The sequence below is a fragment of the Polyodon spathula genome, chromosome 23, assembly GCF_017654505.1.
Source record: "Polyodon spathula isolate WHYD16114869_AA chromosome 23, ASM1765450v1, whole genome shotgun sequence".
Classification (NCBI taxonomy): domain Eukaryota; kingdom Metazoa; phylum Chordata; class Actinopteri; order Acipenseriformes; family Polyodontidae; genus Polyodon; species Polyodon spathula.
In genome coordinates, this window is record NC_054556.1 from 6,559,784 (window position 1) to 6,580,133 (window position 20,350).

Genomic DNA, 20,350 nt, shown 5'->3' on the forward strand with positions numbered 1-20,350 from the left:
AATACAAATGTGTAAGGCTAAATACAAATTAAACTGCTGTCATAGCAGTCACTGTTGGAAAAGTAGACTGTGGTTCCTGCTAGGCAAAGCTGTATGGACAGTAATGTGATTATCTGTGTAATTTACTACCCAATTTTTAAGTAATTTCCTTTATCTAAGGTACATTTCAGAGTTAAATCATTATTTGTTAGCTTCCATGCAGGGATGTGTAAAAAGAATGATATCACAATGATATCACATTCTGCAGCTACTTAAGTGAAATCCCATCAGAATAGTTCAGCAATGTGGACATGTGCAGACATAGGCTGACAGACAAAAGCTGGACAATATGTAACATTACTTACTGTACCACTTGACTGAAAAAAAAAAAAAAAAAAAAAAAAATTAGTATTTGTAATTATTTGAGAGTCTTTTATTGGTCTATTGTGGAATATAGACTCACTGTTGAGATAAATGTTTTGTCTAACTACAAAATTGTATACACCATAAAAAAAAAATTTAAAAAGTTTTTAATTTTGAGCAGACATGAAAAGTGCAACAGAAAGCAGCAAATGAGTTCTAAAAACAATTATAAATGTCCAACACCTTATTCTTAAACTTCTGTTTGCATTATATTAAAAATATACTGAAGTGTCTTACTTTCTAATCACCCTGTATATTACTTCTCTGGAGTTAAGCTAATATATATATATATATATATATATATATATATATATATATATATATATATATATATATATATATATATATATATATATATATATATATATATATATTATACATTTGCCAAGTGTATGTTGTATGGTAGCTTGAAAATACTACAAAAAAACCCAAAACAAAACAAAAAAACCCCCAACAAAACACAATCTGCACGCTGATCACTTTATGAAGTGCAGAGTTCAATTCTGACCACCAGGGGGCACCTTAATACAGAAAATGCAGGGCAGAATAACTAAATAAATAGAAAAGTAACATTTCAAAGATATTTATTTCTTAGTGTGTAGGTGGGACAATGAAAGAACCATTTTACCTGTAATCGACAGTCATGGGAGGCTCCATAGGTGTTTTAGGAAGTAACAGGCAGCAAAATATACTGCTGCAAAATGTTTTGCTGTATTTCAGTTCATTGTACTGACACTATGCAGAACTATTCTAAGTCTGGCTTGATAATGTACAAGTTTATCACATCACGTCTCTTGATTCCAGGTCTTGGTTCCCAGCTGTTGTTCTCAAAGATCCCACGAGTGAGGTGTGCAGTACTGGGGATGGCTCCATATCCTCATTAACTGACACAGAACACATGATGTACTGCAGCAAAGGTGCACAGCAGGCTTATTCAAGGGGCTGTGCTGTACTAGCACCTGATTGGAGCCAGGGCCCTGAGATTTCACTAGCACTACATCTCAAATCATACTAGATTTAAAAAAAACAAAACAAAACAAAAAAAAAAACAAACGTGTTGCTTTATCTATTCAGTTAATTATTACAGACATAGCATATGTACACTGTCAGCTACAAACTTTGAGCCATTTTATCATTTACTATAGTCATTCATATATTAAATGGTAATGTTTCCAAATGATAAATAAATTACTCATTGATGCTTAGTTAGGTTTTTCTTCTTTAAAGAATAATGGGGGGGGGGGGGGGGGGGGGTATTTCCTCGATAAGAAAAATACAATTTCTGAATTGCCTACAAAACACATACTGTATCAAATAATAAATATAGAGCTAACAGGTTCAGATCTCTTAATACTGTAGTACTTCATAGTGAACACCTAATAGTTTTTGTCTAACGTACTGTATGCAATGTATGGTATAAGGATTTTGTTAATCATAACACAGATTATTCACTCATGACACAAGTCTTAGATGTGCAAAGGCAGCTGCAATCTTAATAACTTGATGAGTAGCCAGTTATGTTTGCAGTCTTGACTGGATTATTGCTTAGAGGGGCCTAAATCATTTTGTGCTGACATAGGGTCAGTGGTAATTCAAAAAAGTAGTGCTTGGATCCGTTTATAGCAAGGTCCATACCTGTATCTGAACAACAAAGGCAAGCAGAGCCGCACTTCAAGCAAGGGCTCACAAGCAACCGCACCGATGAACGGCACAGAGAGTCCCAACTTCTACGTCCCCATGTCAAATGCAACTGGGGTGGTTAGAAGCCCCTTCGAATACCCACAATACTATCTTGCTGACCAATGGAAGTATTCGGCACTGGCAGCCTACATGTTCTTTCTTATCCTCACCAGCTTCCCCATTAACTTCCTGACCCTCTATGTCACCGTCCAGCACAAGAAGCTCAGGACCCCTCTAAATTACATTCTGTTAAACCTGGCTGTGGCTGATCTGTTCATGGTTTTCGGAGGATTCACCACCACAATGTACACATCGATGAACGGCTACTTTGTCTTCGGGACCACTGGGTGCTACATTGAAGGATTCTTTGCTACTCTCTGAGGTGAAATCGCTCTGTTGTGCCTGGTGGTGCTGGCTATCCAGAGATAAATAGTTATCTGCAAGCCCATGAGCAACTTCCGATTTGGTGACAATCATGCCATCATGGGAGTTGTATTCACCTGGATAATGGCCCTGTCTTGTGCTGCTCCACCTCTTTTCGGATGGTCCAGGTACATCCCAGAAGGCATGCAGTGCTCCTGCGGAATTGACTATTACACTCTGAAGCCTGAGGTGAACAACGAGTCTTTTGTTATCTACATGTTCATTGTCCACTTCATCATTCCACTGATCATCATCGGCCTCTGCTACGGCCGCCTGGTCTGCACCGTCAAGGAGGCTGCCGCCCAGCAGCAGGAGTCCGAGACCACCCAGAGAGCTGAGAGGGAAGTCACCCGAATGGTCGTCCTCATGGTCATCTCCTACATGGTATGCTGGACTCCTTATGCTAGCGTAGCCTGGTACATTTTCACCCACCAGGGAAGTCATTTTGGCCCTGTCTTCATGACAGCCCCGGCTTTCTTTGCCAAGAGCTCTGCCCTTTATAATCCTCTCATCTACGTTCTCATGAATAAGCAGTTCCGTCACTGCATGATCACAACCCTTTGCTGTGGCAAGAACCCTTTCAAAGAAGAAGGCGGCTCTGTTTCCACTTCCAAGACAGAGGCTTCCTCTGTGTCCTCCAGTTCTGTCTCTCCAGCATAAAAAATCTCTCTTCAGAGCTAAACAAATACACCGTCAACAAAATATATTTCTGCTCCCAGTACTGACTGAATGCTATATGACTACAGAAATAACAGAATTAACTTTTTTGTATTTTTTACAAAGCTGTTTATTGAACCAAAAGACTGTTAAACCAGAAGACGGCACATTCTGTCCAAATGACTTGTTTCTGTATGTACAGTGAGTCCAATATAATGATGTATAAGATATTTTTAGGATAAAGGAAAATACCTTAAAACTTTTATAGTTATAACCAACTTTATTTGATTGTAGACGCATGTAATCAATCATCGTAAAATAAACAGCACTTTGCAAATATATAACTTTGTTTTCTTTTAATATCCACCAACATATTCTATAATATGATTTATACCGTATATGACCAGAAACTTGGTTATGTATAATGTTCATAAGGATTTATTTTAAACTATGTGAGGGTCACTAAAGCAGCAAATTGCTAAAAAATAAAATAAAATAAAATAAAGAAATGCTGTCTATTTCAAATGTCAGTACAGCCCATGTTGGATTTTAGTTGTGTGCAATACACTACTTTCCTCACTGGGGGTAATTCAATGCCTGAATTTATGTTTAGAATTATGATTACCGTGCTTCAAAGTATATCTCTAACAACTGTCTCCTCCAATTTCTCCTCCAGCAGTTTTAATAACTATGTACAGCTTAAGATGGATTAGGCAACATAACCTTTTAATATTATTTAGCTTTACATGCAAGGGTATTGAAGTCTAACAGTGACCTTTACATTGATTTGACAACCTAAAGAAAGCAATTCAGAACTTTCTGATGTGGATTGTAGATGAAGATTATAATGGATATCATCTAGCTGAAAAACATTTTATGAAAATTAAACACACACACAAAAATGGAATTTAATGCAGTCTTGAAGTATCCTTGAAAACGGATTACATTCCCACTCATATCTCCTAGGTAACATTTCCTAATAGCTGATGCATATCTATTCCAAATATTGAAGCTCTAACTATGGGTACAGTTATAAAAGTGGTATGTAATACTGTAGAATAAGTAACACATTTAAATGGAAGTATTTTCCCTTGTAATAATACGGAATGTCAAACTACACCTGACCTATATAGGGGCAGATCTAGACTTTCATGGGGGGCCAGACTGTCATGAAAAGGGAATACCTGTTGCGAAACATACCGTTAAAGTAAACAATACATTGACATTTAATGAACGAGGGGGGTGGGTGGGGGGGGTGGGGGTGGGGTTGTCCTTATGTATTTGAAAAAAATAGGAATGAAACTTTCAAAAAAGTTGTGTCCAACACGGACAGACGACAGATTTGTCAATGTTCTTCTAAAAAAAGTTTCTTTCGTCAATTTTGAAATTGTTCTGTGCACAAACATGTGTTTTTAAGTCACACAAATACCTTGTGTGTTGGAATGGTAAATAGTGAAATCATTCAAACTATCAGCATTTCTGCTTGTTTCTATTAAATTGAGCATACTGGGTGAGTCATACAATCAGAACAGAACAGGTTCACAGCTAAGGGAGGGAAATTTGGCTGGGACTGTTTCTCCTCATCGTACTACAACAGACCCTACTGACCAGGGCCCATTGAGCTTCTGGGTGTAGAGGCAATTTGAATATAATCTATTGGAGGAACTGATGTGATGAGAAAACATGATTGGATTTTCTAACTGAGAGAAATAACCTGGGTAAAATAATTGGGCACATTAAATAAAAATGAATAAGTACATTAAAATGAATATCGCATTTTCATAAATCGGATATACCATGAAAAGAAAATTAAATGGAAATGACTTACAATCTGTTTTGCTACTGTTCGTGCTCGAGAATTCCAGTCTTTACACTGTTGGAAACAGATGGTTAAGTGCATTTCTTCAGTAAAGTGCTTAATTTTCCCCTTTTGATGAACGGTAGTGATTCCCAGGGGTCATGGAATTGCAACTCAAGACACAGTTGCAAATAATCTCTGAGGGTTGTACTGTAGTCACAATGATCAATTTAGCCACATTGGCTTTTTATAATTGATCAAATTGAACGATGCACCTCATTATATTGCTGTTCTGACGAAGAGTATTAATGTATTCACACTACGCAGCCTTGTTTCAGATTCTAATGACTGCATTTTCTTACCATACTAGTTCCTACCATTGAAATAAAACAAGATAAAATAATGAAAAATATAATTATCAACTAATTAAGGGTTCGTCTTGAAGAGTCATCAGGTACCTTCTGTTGAGAAAAGTTTTAGGAAAATATCTGCTGTCCTGACTTTCTTTCCTGTTGTAGCTCTTGTGATGTCTGGCCAGTATTAGTGCAAGGCTGAGCTTCTAGTACTGTACATCAGCAGTTCTCGCTTTTAGAGTGTACCCTGGATACCATTTTTCTTTCTAAACTTTCTTCTAAATCCAACTTTGAATTGCATTTCTTTGGCTATTACCCAATGTCTTCGGCAACTTACCCTAGATACAGTACTTACCTGCCAAGTAAGTAAAATAAATGGTGGGCCAAAAGACTGGTGTGTCTTTGCAAAATCAGTGCTTTGATACTTCTCCTTGTATTCATTTGCTTAAGTATCCTGTTCTCTTTTTATGTTGTCCCTCCCACTGCTACATATTACATGCCTATATGTTTTCCACAGTATATTATTCAAATTAGTCTATTACTATGCGAGTTACACGCTCTACTAAATCTACAATACAATTGCAGAGTTAGAAAAAAAAACCTAGAAATTTAATGTTATATATTAGTTGACTGAACTTCTTTATCGTTAGGTTTAGAATTGTAACTGGTGTTTTCCTAAAATAAATGCTTAAATGTAGCTAATCTTGGTCTATACACTTTAGACTACCTTATAAACGTATCCATGAGACCAAAACGAATAACTAAATACATCATTTCAGTTCCTGAAAAATACATAAAATGGACATACATAGTGTGTTAGGATTGAAGTATTAAATCAGACTAAACCACCCAAAGACAAGATTCCATATCAAGTCTCCCTAGTGTGAGAAGAACAGATACAAGCAAGTTATTGGATACTCAAATCTCAGCATAAACAGTAAGTGGATAGAAATATATACAATAGTGCCAAATAGCTTTTAGGTAATCAGAGTACGCATTTTATTTGCTGTATGCTTCAAACGGTTTGTGCAAAATTTACATCTCATTGGTATGGCTGAAGCTTTAGGATTCCATTAGACAGCAAAGTCTATTTAAATCAATAGATTAAAAAAAAAAAAAAAAAAAAAAAGTAGTATGTTTCAGTTTACAAACGAAATAAAGGTAACCCAGGTTGCGACAGAAAGGGCAGATTCCATCCAGATAAGCCACATTATCCTGTGACATTAACACGCTTTCATTTCTCGCTGCTTCCCTGCTCACGACATAAACAAAGCAAGGACACAAAAATAAAATTGCTTAGTGCTTGATATTTATCAGTATATTTGTGTCTCAGATGGGGTTTAAAGATAATACACGATCTTTAAGAAAGAAGGTACCCTTGAAATAACATGTAAAAGAATAACCGTATGTTACAATGGTGTAAGAAAAACACTCCTGAACTGACTGGAGGCTGAATCACAGCTTGTGTCCATATTAACTTTACTAATCCCATGGCTCCTCGATCGTTGTAAAAGCTTTTGAAAAATGACAAATAACAAAAAAGATGATTTGGTACATGTTTATTATTCAGTGTTAGCATTAAACTAAGTGCACACATTTCTCATAGCTTTTGTTATTCTGAACCTTTTTCTGAAGGCCATAATTAATATATAGACATATTTACTATATACAGTAATACACTTTTGTAATTTTGTAATGTGTAAACTAATACCTTTCATTTATTATGCATTATTTGATACAAACACATTTCAAATAACTTGTGTTTGGCGACGCTTTCAGACGTAAAAATTAGTAAACCTATGATGAAATAAATAATTAAAAAGCAAACAAACTGAATTATCTTTTTGTCAAACATGAAAGTTAAAAAATGATTCAGCAGTTCAACCTGACATGCATTCACATATGTAATGCATTTACTGTGTTGTGTTCTTCTGCGCATCATGCCTTTTGCAGTGTATTGGTGTTCTATGAAAAGGTTGCCTAGGCAACTCTGTAAAAGGAAATCAGCACACTATTTGGTGCAGTACTCTACTTGAAATATCAAAGAACATAAGCACATCTCTAATGAAGAACTAGGATATGAAACATGGTTTAATTATTTTAGAAGAAAAGAATACAGTTATGTCAAATAAAACAGAATGCAGATATTTACTTAAAGCTGCGGTGTTCCAGTTTTAGCATCAGGGACACTTAAAAACCTACAATAGTCTGCACAACAGTATATCACTCCTAATATACAGTAAGAACTGCGCTGAAGGTTACAAAATCATAGCTATGTTCTTGTTACAGACACCTATGGATTGTCAAGGCGATTAGGTCTCCTTCGGACATGATTTTGTTTTTCAATTTTTAGACATTTAAAACAGTTTGTGTGAACTCTATGGAGTTTGAGAAGTTGCCCTGCTAAAACATATATGCATTATAAAATAGATATGGAAACTTAATGTGGTACAATTATGCATGCAGTGACTGAAGGGGATATTGAAAATATATATATATATATATATATATATATATATATATATATATATATATATATATATATATATATATATATATATATATATTCCTATTTTTAAAATATTATTTTAGACATTGAGGGATGTAGTTCCATCATCAATTTCAAAATTACATACATAGGGGGCATTGAGTGAACACATTAAAATAATTTCACAATATAATCAGTTTCATTAAGAACAAATGGTACAAATGCAGCATTGGAGTAGATTTTGCCCATTGACTTCTAATTCAAACTGCTCCATCTTGTGATGATCTGTCAGCTTCTATATTCCTTAGCCTAGTAATCATCTGAATTCTGATGCATATCCCGAGATATTACAGATACACTTCCATGGTCAACAATTCCAAGATATTTACATCATCTACTTAATCAAGAGTAAACCAATGTCATTGTGGTCCCAACATCATGTAGTAAACTATGTTCGAGATAATATAGTGAGGATGTGTGGCATTATAATTGAAACATAACTACAAGTACATTCTTTACACCAAGCCATCAATGTGTTCAATGTTCCGTTCTTGTCCAGAAAACCAAACTATCCATTTTGTTACTGGATCTCTTCTAATACCTGCAATTGCTCCATTTCTTGGTAAAGCTGAATTGTTATAGAAACAGCTTCAGTTGCAGACATGGTTGGAGTTGGATTACACAGGGGAATGTCACTCAAAGTCAGTTTGAAACACCAAGGGCACATAAAGGAACAGGTTTTCAAATTTGATATCTGCTACTGCAACAAGTATCGATCAAATCTTGATTACAAAGCACTTGATTGACAAGCATTGCATCGTTTTTTTCTTCCTCAATGGCAAAGCTGTTGTCTGAAATGTCAGTTAAGGTGGTGCAGATAAGCATTATCCGTACCTGATGCCCCAAAGGATGAGATAGTGGAGAAACTTGGGAAGGCCACATACATAAATACCCTTGACCTAAATAAAGGGTACTGTCAGGTACCAATGGCACAAGACTTAGAGGAGATTACAGCTTTCCGGACTCCATTTGGACATTTCCAGTATACTGCGATGCCTTTTGGTTTGCAGGGCGCTCCCGAAACCTTCCAAAGACTCATGAATCAAGTGCTAAGGGCAACTGAAACCTTCTCTGCAGCTTAACTTGATGACATCATCATCTACACAGTCAGAGCTGGGAAGATAAGCCGAGCCATCTAAAATGCATCAACCAAATGTTCTAGCACTGTAAACTCAAATAAATGTGCTTTTTTTGCAAAGCAGGAGCAACTATCTGGCAAACCATCTGGGTAACGGGGTGCTTCATTCCCAGATGGGGAAGGTGCAGGCGATTCTGCAGTGTTCGGCTCCAGTTACCAAGAAACAGGTGCGTTCTTTTTTAGGACTGGCTGGCTGGTACCGACAGTTTATTCCAGGTTTCTCAGCTAAAGCTGCAGTGTTGATGGATTAGACAAAGAAATCCCGCCCTAATAAGGTAAAATGGACTGAGGCCTGTGAGCAAGCTTTCCTTCAGTTGAAGGAAGCTTTGCGTCAGGACCCTGTACCTCAGCGCCCAGATTTTGACCAATCGTTCGTGGGTCAGACGGATGCGTCTGTAGTTGAATTGGGAGCAGTCTTACTACAGGGTGAGCAGACAAATGTGCGACCAGTACTCTACTCTAGAAATAGTTTAAATCATTAGTATGTAACCTCTCGCATTTAACTCTTTGTTGAAGCTCAGTGCTAATACAGATAAAAAATATGGATATACGCATCAGTCTCAAAATTGTACATTCCATTTCAAATATGTTTGAAGTGAAACAGCATCCCTCTCATGTATAATAACATTACCATGTTTTAATAATATCTATATTACATAATGCTAATCTTATATAAAACACTAATCAAGCATTAGGTTACCTGCAGTCTCTTAAAGGTATGCTAAAGGTACTGCTGATCCACTGTTGTCACATTACAAATGAGCCTTTAGTTAATGAGAGACAAACAAAAGGCTCGGTATATGATAAGCTGCATACAAATGTGTGTATTCTTGCTTATAATCCAAACATATGTTTGTTTTTGGTAAATACAGTATATGTGTATTACTACTTAGACAACAGAATGGAATAACATGTATCTTACCACAGTAAAACAAACGCCTATACAACCCTGTGTTAATGACCTCCCAGGTAACTATAGCAACCCTAGCACCATCGGCTCTCCCACAGAATACAAATTCTGATTATTGTACCTCATTCACATTTTCCAGCAATGCTTCTACCAAAAGCATCAGTGTAAGAAACACAATCAGATATACACAATACGTAACATTAAAATTAGCTATGCTATTTAATCATTTTTATGTACTTTTATATTATAAATTCAGTATAGGATTTTCACCCACTCTGACCTCTCATGGAGTGTAAATAAAGCAGAGGATATTACGTTTCAGTGCCAATTCAATGGTTTTTTTTACATTTTTATTTATTTATTTATTTATTTCCCATACAAAATAAAAATAAACCACCAACTGTTTAGAAAAATAAAAAAAATACATAAAAAACCTATTTGGCCATTTTTAAAATCTGCTCTAGTCTTCGTTTAACCGTCTTTTCCAACTCAGTTTAAGTACCAAATAGAAACACAACAAACTCTACAGTAAACATTACTGCAACAGTGTTGGTTGGTTGACACGAAGCATGAATAACATGTTCTACTCTGATCCGCTTCATGAAGTGCGTCTCATGAGTTGACAACAATGCTATACCTTGACATGCACCGAACAATACATTCTTCATGCAAAACAGATCGGTGTATCAAGAGAGAACAGCAGTTCAGTCTGCTACTATATAAATATGTGCACCTCACATCACCAGTTAAAACTATACAGACCTTAATCTTTAGTCAAGAATTAACACATGAATGAAAGAAAGTTGAAAACCTTAAATGTCCAGATTTGGGCTCTAATTAATCTCCTATGCAACTTTAGCTAATCTTTAAGAAGGACTTTTGTTAACCCTTTCATGCACGAAATACTGAAAACAGATGGGGGGGGGGGGGGGGGGGGGGTAGTTTTGGACTGTGGAATATTTATATTTTTCATAAAATTTTTTTTCATATTTTTTTTTTTTTTTTTTTATATGGGAAAAAAAATGGCATCCTCATATGAGGTTGTCTTCCATATATCCCAATATAAAGACTAGTATAGTTTTTTTTTTTTTTATTGTATCTGTCCCAGTATGAAATCACCATCCGTGAAAGGGTTAAATACTTTTCACAAGACAAATTCAAGCTGATTTATGTGCTATGCACCTGTACTGGTTCAGAATGAAGTATATGTTTTACTATCAATCAAATAAAAACCAATTGAGTACATGGTGCATAAATACCCCAGACAGTATCAGAACTGCACTAAATTGATGTCTCAACCTACGTACCTACCTTTAGACCAGAACAATGTCATTTTGAAGTGTCTAGTGTTCTGCAGGGTGCAATAGGGTTATTCCCTGAAGTACAGCAACCTTTATTATGCACTTTATTCACAGATTTGGCTTGCGGTTAAACTAGCAAGGTAAAACCAATGTTGATGGTATTGTGTGTGTGTGTGTGTGTGTTCTAATACAAGTAGAGATTTTCATGAAAATTGAATGCATTTCATAAATTCAAGGCTGTGAAGCAGAATTCTATATGTGATAGATGAAAGATATCAGTGATGCCTGCTGTACAGGTAAGCGGTTGTATTGTGCTCACAGAGGCATTGAGGGAAAGAGAAGATAACCCCACTGCTAGTAAATCCTTTATTTTAGGACAGCTAGGAAGTAACAGTAGGGTCCATTTGCATTAGATTAGAGAGACAGTAAATTGTGTGATACAAGTTCCTGAAACTATGCCTTTACCCCCCTCCCTTTTACAGTACAAGTAAAAATGGAATTGTTGTCTAATTAAAACCATAATTAAGTGTCTATACATCTATGACATCGGTTCCTCATTTTATTCTGCTGACTCAAGCTTGCTTTTGTTTTCTTACAGGCATATCAAACTCCAAATACGGTAAACCTCCAATATCAAACCTGCTATAGCCATAAACAGCTTATCAAAGACACATCATTTTTCATGTTTCCATGACAACTAAAGAATACGCAGTCAGCCCCCTAGCCATTAGCAATAATCATATCCTAAAGGTGTTGCTGTTGAGATATTAGTCAATTACAGATCTATATACTATTTCCAACAACACAGTGATGAACATAAAATATTGTCTGTACATCATAATGCAACATGACATTAAACGGCACTTTATCAATGGTTATCTTTATTACTGCCCATTACTATTGTAATATAACACAATCCCTTTGAAAATCCTAAAACACACAATCGTGTACCATGTATTGTCAATGCGATTACAGAAATAAGTATATCTGTCTGTAGCCCCTTGTGCATAGCTAGCTAGTTTGTTAAATAAATCTCAATACAATATATGTATTAAGATCCTCCAAATGTTAAGGTTCCTTTGTCCTGTTAGGAAATAGAACATTGGCTTAGATTATGTTGTTAACGAACGTCACAATTGGACGAATTCTTCATATAAATCCACCTAAATTATCTAAATCAGAGTTTTGATGAATCTGAGTTAGTCAAAAGGGCTAGATTAATTTGTATCTGGGCATTTGTTTTTTGAGGATAGTAAACTTAAGCCCCTTTCACACTGGCACTCTTACCCAGGTCCGGCTAACTGGGTTTCAGTCTCTCGCAGTGTGAAACCACGTACCTGGGTCGGGCCTGGATTAACCCAGCTGCCAGTGTGAAAGGGGCTTTAGTGTAGGAAATAAGATTGAAGTGTCACCTGATTATCAGTAACAAACTGTTCCAAATAATCTGTTAAAATGCCCACTTGCAGTTTACATTGTTTACATTAACATCTAAAGAGGATTTTCAGCTTTGCAAACGGTAAATCACAGGCCTCAGCTCAATGTGACTGCTCAGCCATTTCTGCTTTGCGTTTGATTCTTAGGGAGTGCAGCACCTCCTGAATGCTTGTGGGAGTACTGCTCTTCAAATCAACAGTGAGTGACTCACTTATACAAAACAGAATAAAAAACACTGCTCACTGTGGGTCTATCAATCCATTGCAGTCCAAGCCCTTGCTCCACAATTCTCACTTTCCCAATCCAGGAGCTCTGGTAATGAGAGTTGAGAGCTGTTAATCACTAAAACTAATCCTTCTGGGATCAGATTAAATCAAAAGATACGGGGCCACAATTGCTATATTTTATATTGCCAATGGCACTTTCATAAATTAGATGCAAGAATCAGTGGCGTAGACTAACCAGGTGCATCATAAAAAAATAAATTAAAAAAAAACAAACAAACAAGACAACCTATTTAGTATTATTTACATTCAAATCAACTATTCCCTACCTCTTCACCACACAAAACAACATACATCTTGTATCTCAATTCCACAACATATTTAATAGGAATCGCCTTCCTTGTTAAGACCCAGTTTTAATGTTGCCCATCTTACTCTATTTGATGCGGGATTTGCACTAACGAATCAATTTGTTTCACCTGCTATCAGTGTAGCTTTTTCTAATACTCTGCAATGACTAATTCCAAGCTAAGTGGGATCAGTGAGCATCAGTCTCCGAGTCAGCCACCCAGCTTCCGTCCTGCTTAGTTGTTCACAAAGACCCACCGGCTGCTTCTGTGCTTGTACACTGCCTGCAGGGGTTGTTTGCTTGCATTCCTCTGGAATTGGGGCAGCTGTGTTAAAGCAACAGAATTCATCATTGTCCTCCATACCAGGTACTGTAAATGGTTTTTGGTTTCAATCTTAGTTTAAGGCTCCATTAATCACGTTATCAAACTGATGTGTGGCGAGATACATTCCAGGCATTATGTTCAATTTTTTTGGACTTGAAATAGCTGATTTATACAGTTGAAGAGTAGAAGTGGGTGGTAATGTACCTTGCATAGACATACAATAGTACAATTCTTTGGCAAATTTTTTGACTTGAAATCTTTCAATTCATATGGTATAATGTGTTTCTTATGCGTTTTGGTGTTGATAGGTAACATCTCAACTGAAAAGTTTAGCATGCAGTAATGGTCTGTACAGGTGTTATTAGGTCAATTTCTGTATCATTATGTGTTGTCACAGTACGTCGGCATTGCACAAGAGAAAGACAGTAAAGCTGGCTACCTGTCTTTTCATTCTTTTCTTGGTACACTGCCTCTCTCCTCCACTGGTTCATGACATAATTTGCCTCATGCAACATAACGTATCTCACTGCTACTCATTTCTTTATTCTGCCTTTGGCTATTATATACATTTGTATATATACTAAATTTATACAGCCTGTAGCAGTGTTTTAAAACTTTTTTTTTTTATGCAGATTTATTTTAGATTTATAATTACCTAATAAAACAAATAGTGTAACCTGCTAAAGTGTCCTACCACTAAAATGGTTCAGTTTTTTTTCTGTTGAAATAAGCTAAACAGATTTTTAAGGATCAGTTATTACCTCACTTAAGCCACGTTTCTCACTTCACAAATACATTGTTTCCATTACTTTTTAAGAATGTTTTATGAAGTAATTTCTAGGTGTCTTTGATTATAAAATGTACAACAGCCAAAAAAAGTGTTCCCTTTTCATTTGAATAATTCAGTTTCACTTTACAGCGGCTAGTGCTGCAGGCTACAAATGGTTGTGGTAGAGTGGTGGAGTGAATTATGTTGCACTTGAGTAGTCTGTATTGTTTATGGTGCTTTTAATTCTATTCCAGTAAGAGAACAATGAGGCTTATTTTTGTTGGGAAAAAGCCCATTTCACAGAACTAGGTTAGTATGTATTATACTTACTTTATTAGGGCAAGACTTATTTTTCCTCAGTTTATTTGCTCATTTATTTGTACTTCCAAAGCTGGTTCTTCAATTACAAAGAATAGTCTATATTACCTACCAAGAAGAAACATGCCTCCCTCCACAGCCCTAACAAGATGAAGCAACCTTAGAAGACAGACAGGTCTGTTAATAAAATGCTTTAGTCTACCAAATTTACCATAATATTACCAAATGTACATTTGTTTGGGTTTATTGTTAGTTATTATACAGCATAGTAACCAATTTATGAACTAATTAAAAAGGTCAATTAAGCATGTTCAGAAAAATCAGATTACCAACTCCAAGTTTAATTGAAATAGAATTACATTTGTTTAAAGGCAAGATATTATTCTGGGAACATTTTGAAATGAGATCTGGTTCCATACAATACATTATTTATCAGATGTAAATTGGTTATTATAAGTGTTATTAAGATAATAACATGTCCAATAAATGAACAACTTTACAAATTACTGCATTTGAAAGCACTGTTACCAGCATAGTGAAAAAACTGTGCAGCTCACAGTACATAATTACACATAAAGCAATGACATTGCACAGCAATACACATCACATCTAGTTGATGACAAGACCTCAATGAAATGTAATTGAGTTCGATCTTTCTGTTGATTTTCTTCATTGCTGTGACACTGAGTAGATACCCACTACAGTTCATCCACTGACAGACAATGAGGAGCATTTCAATACCCCCTCAGAAACGTTATGTCTAATGTTGTATCTGTGTTGATATCACCTATGCAGGGATTGCTTTGTTTGTTTTCTGGGAGTACTGGAAGCATCAGTGCTTTTGAGATTATAATTTGAGATTATAATTCACCCCCTAATGCTTTAAAAAAGACAGGAAATGATTCTCAGATGTTCTAGCAATGTTTAGAAAAAGGGCTGCACATATTGAAAGTTACCTTTACACATAATGCCCATAAAAAAATATTTTTACTTGCGTTACTGAACTGGAAAAAAAAAAACAAAAAAAACAAGTAGTATTTTTTAAATCTGCTGTCTCACCTTTTGGCTGGCTTTGCATAAATTCATATATGTCAGACTGTGCTTTAAATAGAGATTGCTGTGCAGCAAAGGTAAAATAAATTGAAGAGAAAAACTACTCTGTATATGGAACCAAACTTTTTACCAAATATGTTGGAATGTCATTATGTTTATGTTTCTCAACATGCAATGTTATATGGAGCCACATAGTTCCTTCATCATTATAAATGGAACTACATGAAACCACAGGTTTCTAAATAGTCAACAGGAGTTCCATACTCTGTATGTGATGCTTCAAATACAGAACCCCTATTAACAGTTCCAAATATGAAGAACCCAGTATTGAACCCTTAACTATGGTTATGTTGAATCAAGTGGCTCCAAACAAAACCCTCTACTGTTAAGAGCAGTTTAAAAATAAATAAATAAATAAATCTTTATTGAGAAAAGCCTTTTGTAACCTCGCAGTTTTTGTAGCTATAAATCATCATTATGTGGCTGACTTTTTTTTTTTTCTAATGTGCTACATGTAAAATGTTTTGGCCAGATATATAATACATTGATATAGAATACTTTATACACTTTTAGCTTTGTCATATAAAAAAGTAATGGAACAAAATCAGGCTTGTAGTTAGGACAGTGGCGACTACTGCAAACAAATGTGTAACAAATGTACATTTATTAAACTGTTCCCCTTGTTACAGTTTGTGTAGATTTCCTAGCAAGTCCTAGAAGAGTGAGTGAATCTGTAGTATATTTTACATTACAGGACATTTTACTAGCCTACTCTGAAGTGAATTATTAAAAAAACATTCATTCTTTATACATCAGTTTCAACAGGACACACGTGTATTTGTATGGAAAACTTTATTTGATAATAAAAATAGCATTCACAGACTTCTTTTCATAGCTACATATACATTGTGATTTTTTCAAAGAAAGAAGCTTGCACAGGATAAGTACACATCTATTTGTACTTGACTAATGTTATGTATAGCCTTATGGGTCAAATAAAGCTATGGACAATGTAGTATTTATATATGCATAGTGTTTTATAAAAGGATTGGCCCATATACTGCTTTTTTATCAACACAGACGATAGCATTATGTCCATAACACATTGCAAGAAATAATGCTTAGAAAACATAGACTGCATACAAGTGCTTATATTACACAGGCAGGCCCCACCATCAAGAACATAAATCAAACCAACAAAAGCATCAGATTTACTTGGATAGTCTTCCTTTTTTAAAACTGCTTTACATACCTGATTCAGTATACATTAAAATATTTCCCCATGAATCATTTGTTCCATTTCAGAAATATAAACACTTCTCACATTCCTTGCAGCTAAATTTTTATCATAAATTCTCTTTTATACAAGAAAAAAGGCAACATTTGTCATCGTGTCCCCTCCTCCCCCTCCCCGGCTCTACTAATTACACATTAAAATTCTGTACACATGATGGTTGGCCATTAAACTTTGTTACAGTACCATGGCAACAACAGTGATAAAACTTGCAATGCTTTTGTTGTGTGTGTTTTTTTTTTGTTTTTTTTTTCATGGAAAAACGTGAAACATTACACTTACACACACACTAATGCACTGTAAGCAGTAATTTTCTTTAGTGGTCCAACAGTAATGGCTAGCATCATGGCTCAGCGAGGCAGTTAGCTATCAATTTGACAATCTGTACCACAGCAGACCTTAATCACACAACACCAAGAATGCAGTTTGGTATTTAAACTGTGTGCTCGACGGTCATTTACTGTACAGTTGTATCCAGGCATTACATCCAGAGGACCTTTTCTATAAAAAAAAAAAAATATATATATATATATATATATATATATATATATATATATATATATATATATATATATATATACACACACACACACACACACACACACACACGCGCACACACACACACATCTCATCTTCAATTGTTCTAGACAGGAACATTATTTATCACCTTGCTTCAGTGCACTCAATTCATTAACTTAAAATCAGGAAATCAGCTTTAATTTGTTTTGTCACAAAAAAACAAAAAAAAGCACTTTGTTAGTTTTAAGTTTTTGTAGGCTCGGCAGAAGGCAATATTATTCGCAAGGGAAATCTCAACACCCTCACAATACAGGCTTACCACTGCAATCATACATAAATAACAGACCGTTTCTTTCAATAACCAGGCTCAAGTATGAAACTAGCTTTTTACAATAAATTTAAGCTAATATTAGCTCAGTTGTCTTGTTATTCATGCATTTCATTGCTGGAAGGTTGAGAGGAATGGCTCCTATTACCTTTGCAGCATTTTCCAGTAGTATTTAGTAAGTACAGCAACGGTCACGTCATATTTGCTAATGTGATAGTGAAAGGCCATTGTCTCTTTAGCAAAATTTAAAATGTGCTAATTTCAGTGCTGAATTTCTATAAATATACTTCACACAATTCTATTTAGAGGTTAAATTTGATATATTTATTTTTTTTCTAATATTTTCTTTAAAATCTTTTATTAATTTCTTTCTTTAAAATGATCATTTCTGAATGTACATACACTGCAAACTGTGTTAAAAAGCTATACAAAGCGAAACAGGTTTGTGTTATAATCAGGTAATATATCTAAATAGCAGTACTGTTAAAAAAATGTAACCTTTCAACTAAATGATGCACACACACACACACACACACACACACACACATATATATGACCACATCAGTGGTCAAAAGTAGTTTGCTGCATGTAGGGGTTCTCTAAAAAATAAAGTAAGCATAAGAGTTTGAAAAAAGCCTGTCTTTTGTCAAACAAAAACCCTCATTAATACAGTATGTTAGGCACATATTTACTTTTTGTTTGTTTTGTTTGTCTATAAAATTCAGATGAAGGCATTTCTGAAAAAATGCACCTTTAAGATTGTACTTCAGCTGTAAAGGTTGGTAATTCCTGGATGTCTGAAAACATAAAAACACAAATCAAAATGATGAATTTCTTCCAAAGTTCAGGCTCCATTTCATCCAAGGACGATGGACTGGTCCTGAGCAAAGAAATGCAGCTCAACCCAGATTCTGGATCAGATGCTGAGATCATTGTGGTTCTCTCTGTAGGGTCGTCGTTTTGGTTCTGGGGGTTGTCTGGAGCCTCTGCTTGAACTAGACTGTACAGTGTTTCCCTCTTTGATTTGCTGCCAGAACTTATCATCTGTGTACCTTTTCTCAGGCGACCTGTCTCTCCTCCTCTCTGGAGATCTCTCTCGTCTTCTGTCTGTTGACTTTGCCCTTGTCCGTTCAGGAGAGTAGTTCCTTTTCCTTTCGGGTGACCTTCTTGTATCCTCGTGTCTGTCCAGGGACCTCCTCCGGCGGGGTAGAGAGCTATCCTCCCGTCTCCTCTCAGGGGACCTCGCCCTCCTCCTTTCTTGCCCGCCGTCCCAGGTATCGTCAGCATTCCCAGCTCCACTATGCCTCTTCTCGGGAGATCGATGGTTACTGTGGTGCAGGCCATTTTCCGCCCTCATTCTTGGTTGATGGTCTACCTTCTTTGACGATTGCAGGTCCATCTTCTTTAGTAGCTGCTGTCCCAACTTTAAGACTGGGTTCTCTGTGACCTTCTTTTCTGGTTCCTGTGTCCTCCTCCGCTCTGGTGACCTGTGTCTCCTATTTGAAAGGCTGTTGTAGTTTCCGTGCCCATTCCACGTGTGGTGCTCATTAGGGAGTCTGCTGTGCTCCCTGTTGCCTCTAGACTCTCTTGTTCTCTTGTCCCCATGTTGTAATGATTTGTGAAGTTCTGGTGGGTAATTGGACTCCGATAATGGGTGTAATCGACTGTCTGATGGCATGGTTCTCATTTCCGGAAGATTTTGTGAACCGGAGGTGGGAGTGTTCCTGTCATTGCTGGGGTCTGCAACATATACAAAAGGTAAGGGGTTTTGGTACAACTTATGCTTGGTCATCATGAGCAATATTTAGTCACACTGCAATACTTACTACAAAGCAAAATAGCTGTTAACATTATTAAAAGCGACTTCCCAGGTTAACTGCAGCAATTTTAACATTTTTATATTATTTTTTAACACTATATTAACAGCAAAAGATTAGTGTTTATGAGCCAGAAGCATAAGCTGACAAGAGCGGTGCAGCACATCCAGAGCTGCTGTAAAAAAAAAACCTAAAAAACCTATTCCCACTGTATATTTAACTGCTTTTAATAGCGTTGCTCATTTTTTAATATGAGTTGGTATCAGAAATGTTGTGTACAGTTTTCAAAAGGGTCAAGTACAAACTATAAAGTAAACCAATAAATCTCTTTACTATTAAAAGTATTATAAGCTGGTCGACTTTTTGTAAGAACAGTGTGATAATGCAATGCGAGTATATTAAACTGATTGTGTATCTGGTACAACGTGTAATGCAAAACATATTTTAATACTTAATTACATAGTTTTGATTCACTAATTTCGTCATATTACAACTGCACTGAAATGTTGAGTAATGGTACCATTTAAAAAAAAAAAGCTTAATTAAATGATTATTTCTACATATTCCAATTGAGTCATCTTTTGAGAAATGTATTGGGCTCTGTTTTTTTAAATAACTCTGCTGTACGTGAATCAAAGCCACTAGCATTTTTTTTTTTTTTTTTTTTTTTTTTTTTTTTTTTTAAATCAGACAGTATTAGACTCCAATAG

At 35.8% G+C, this 20,350-nt stretch overlaps 1 protein-coding gene, 1 long non-coding RNA gene and 1 pseudogene across 12 annotated transcripts in view; 2 read left to right on the forward strand and 1 right to left on the reverse strand.

Annotated features, from left to right (window-relative positions):
- Positions 1-20,350, forward strand: part of LOC121298349 — a 77,161-nt gene that overhangs the window by 36,652 nt on the left and 20,159 nt on the right. The gene's annotated exons all lie outside the window — the stretch shown is intronic.
- Positions 1,655-4,394, forward strand: LOC121298348 (annotated as a pseudogene).
- Positions 17,563-20,350, reverse strand: part of LOC121298347 (membrane-associated guanylate kinase, WW and PDZ domain-containing protein 1-like) — a 135,438-nt gene continuing 132,650 nt past the window's right edge. For 9 of the 10 annotated variants that reach the window (XM_041225444.1, XM_041225450.1, XM_041225445.1 and 6 more), the window contains one exon: positions 17,563-19,563. In XM_041225444.1, coding sequence (XP_041081378.1) covers positions 18,740-19,563 — 824 coding nt within the window. In that variant the 3' untranslated portion in view covers positions 17,563-18,739. The remainder of the gene's footprint in view (positions 19,564-20,350) is intronic. The other variant, XM_041225452.1, reaches the window with a different exon arrangement.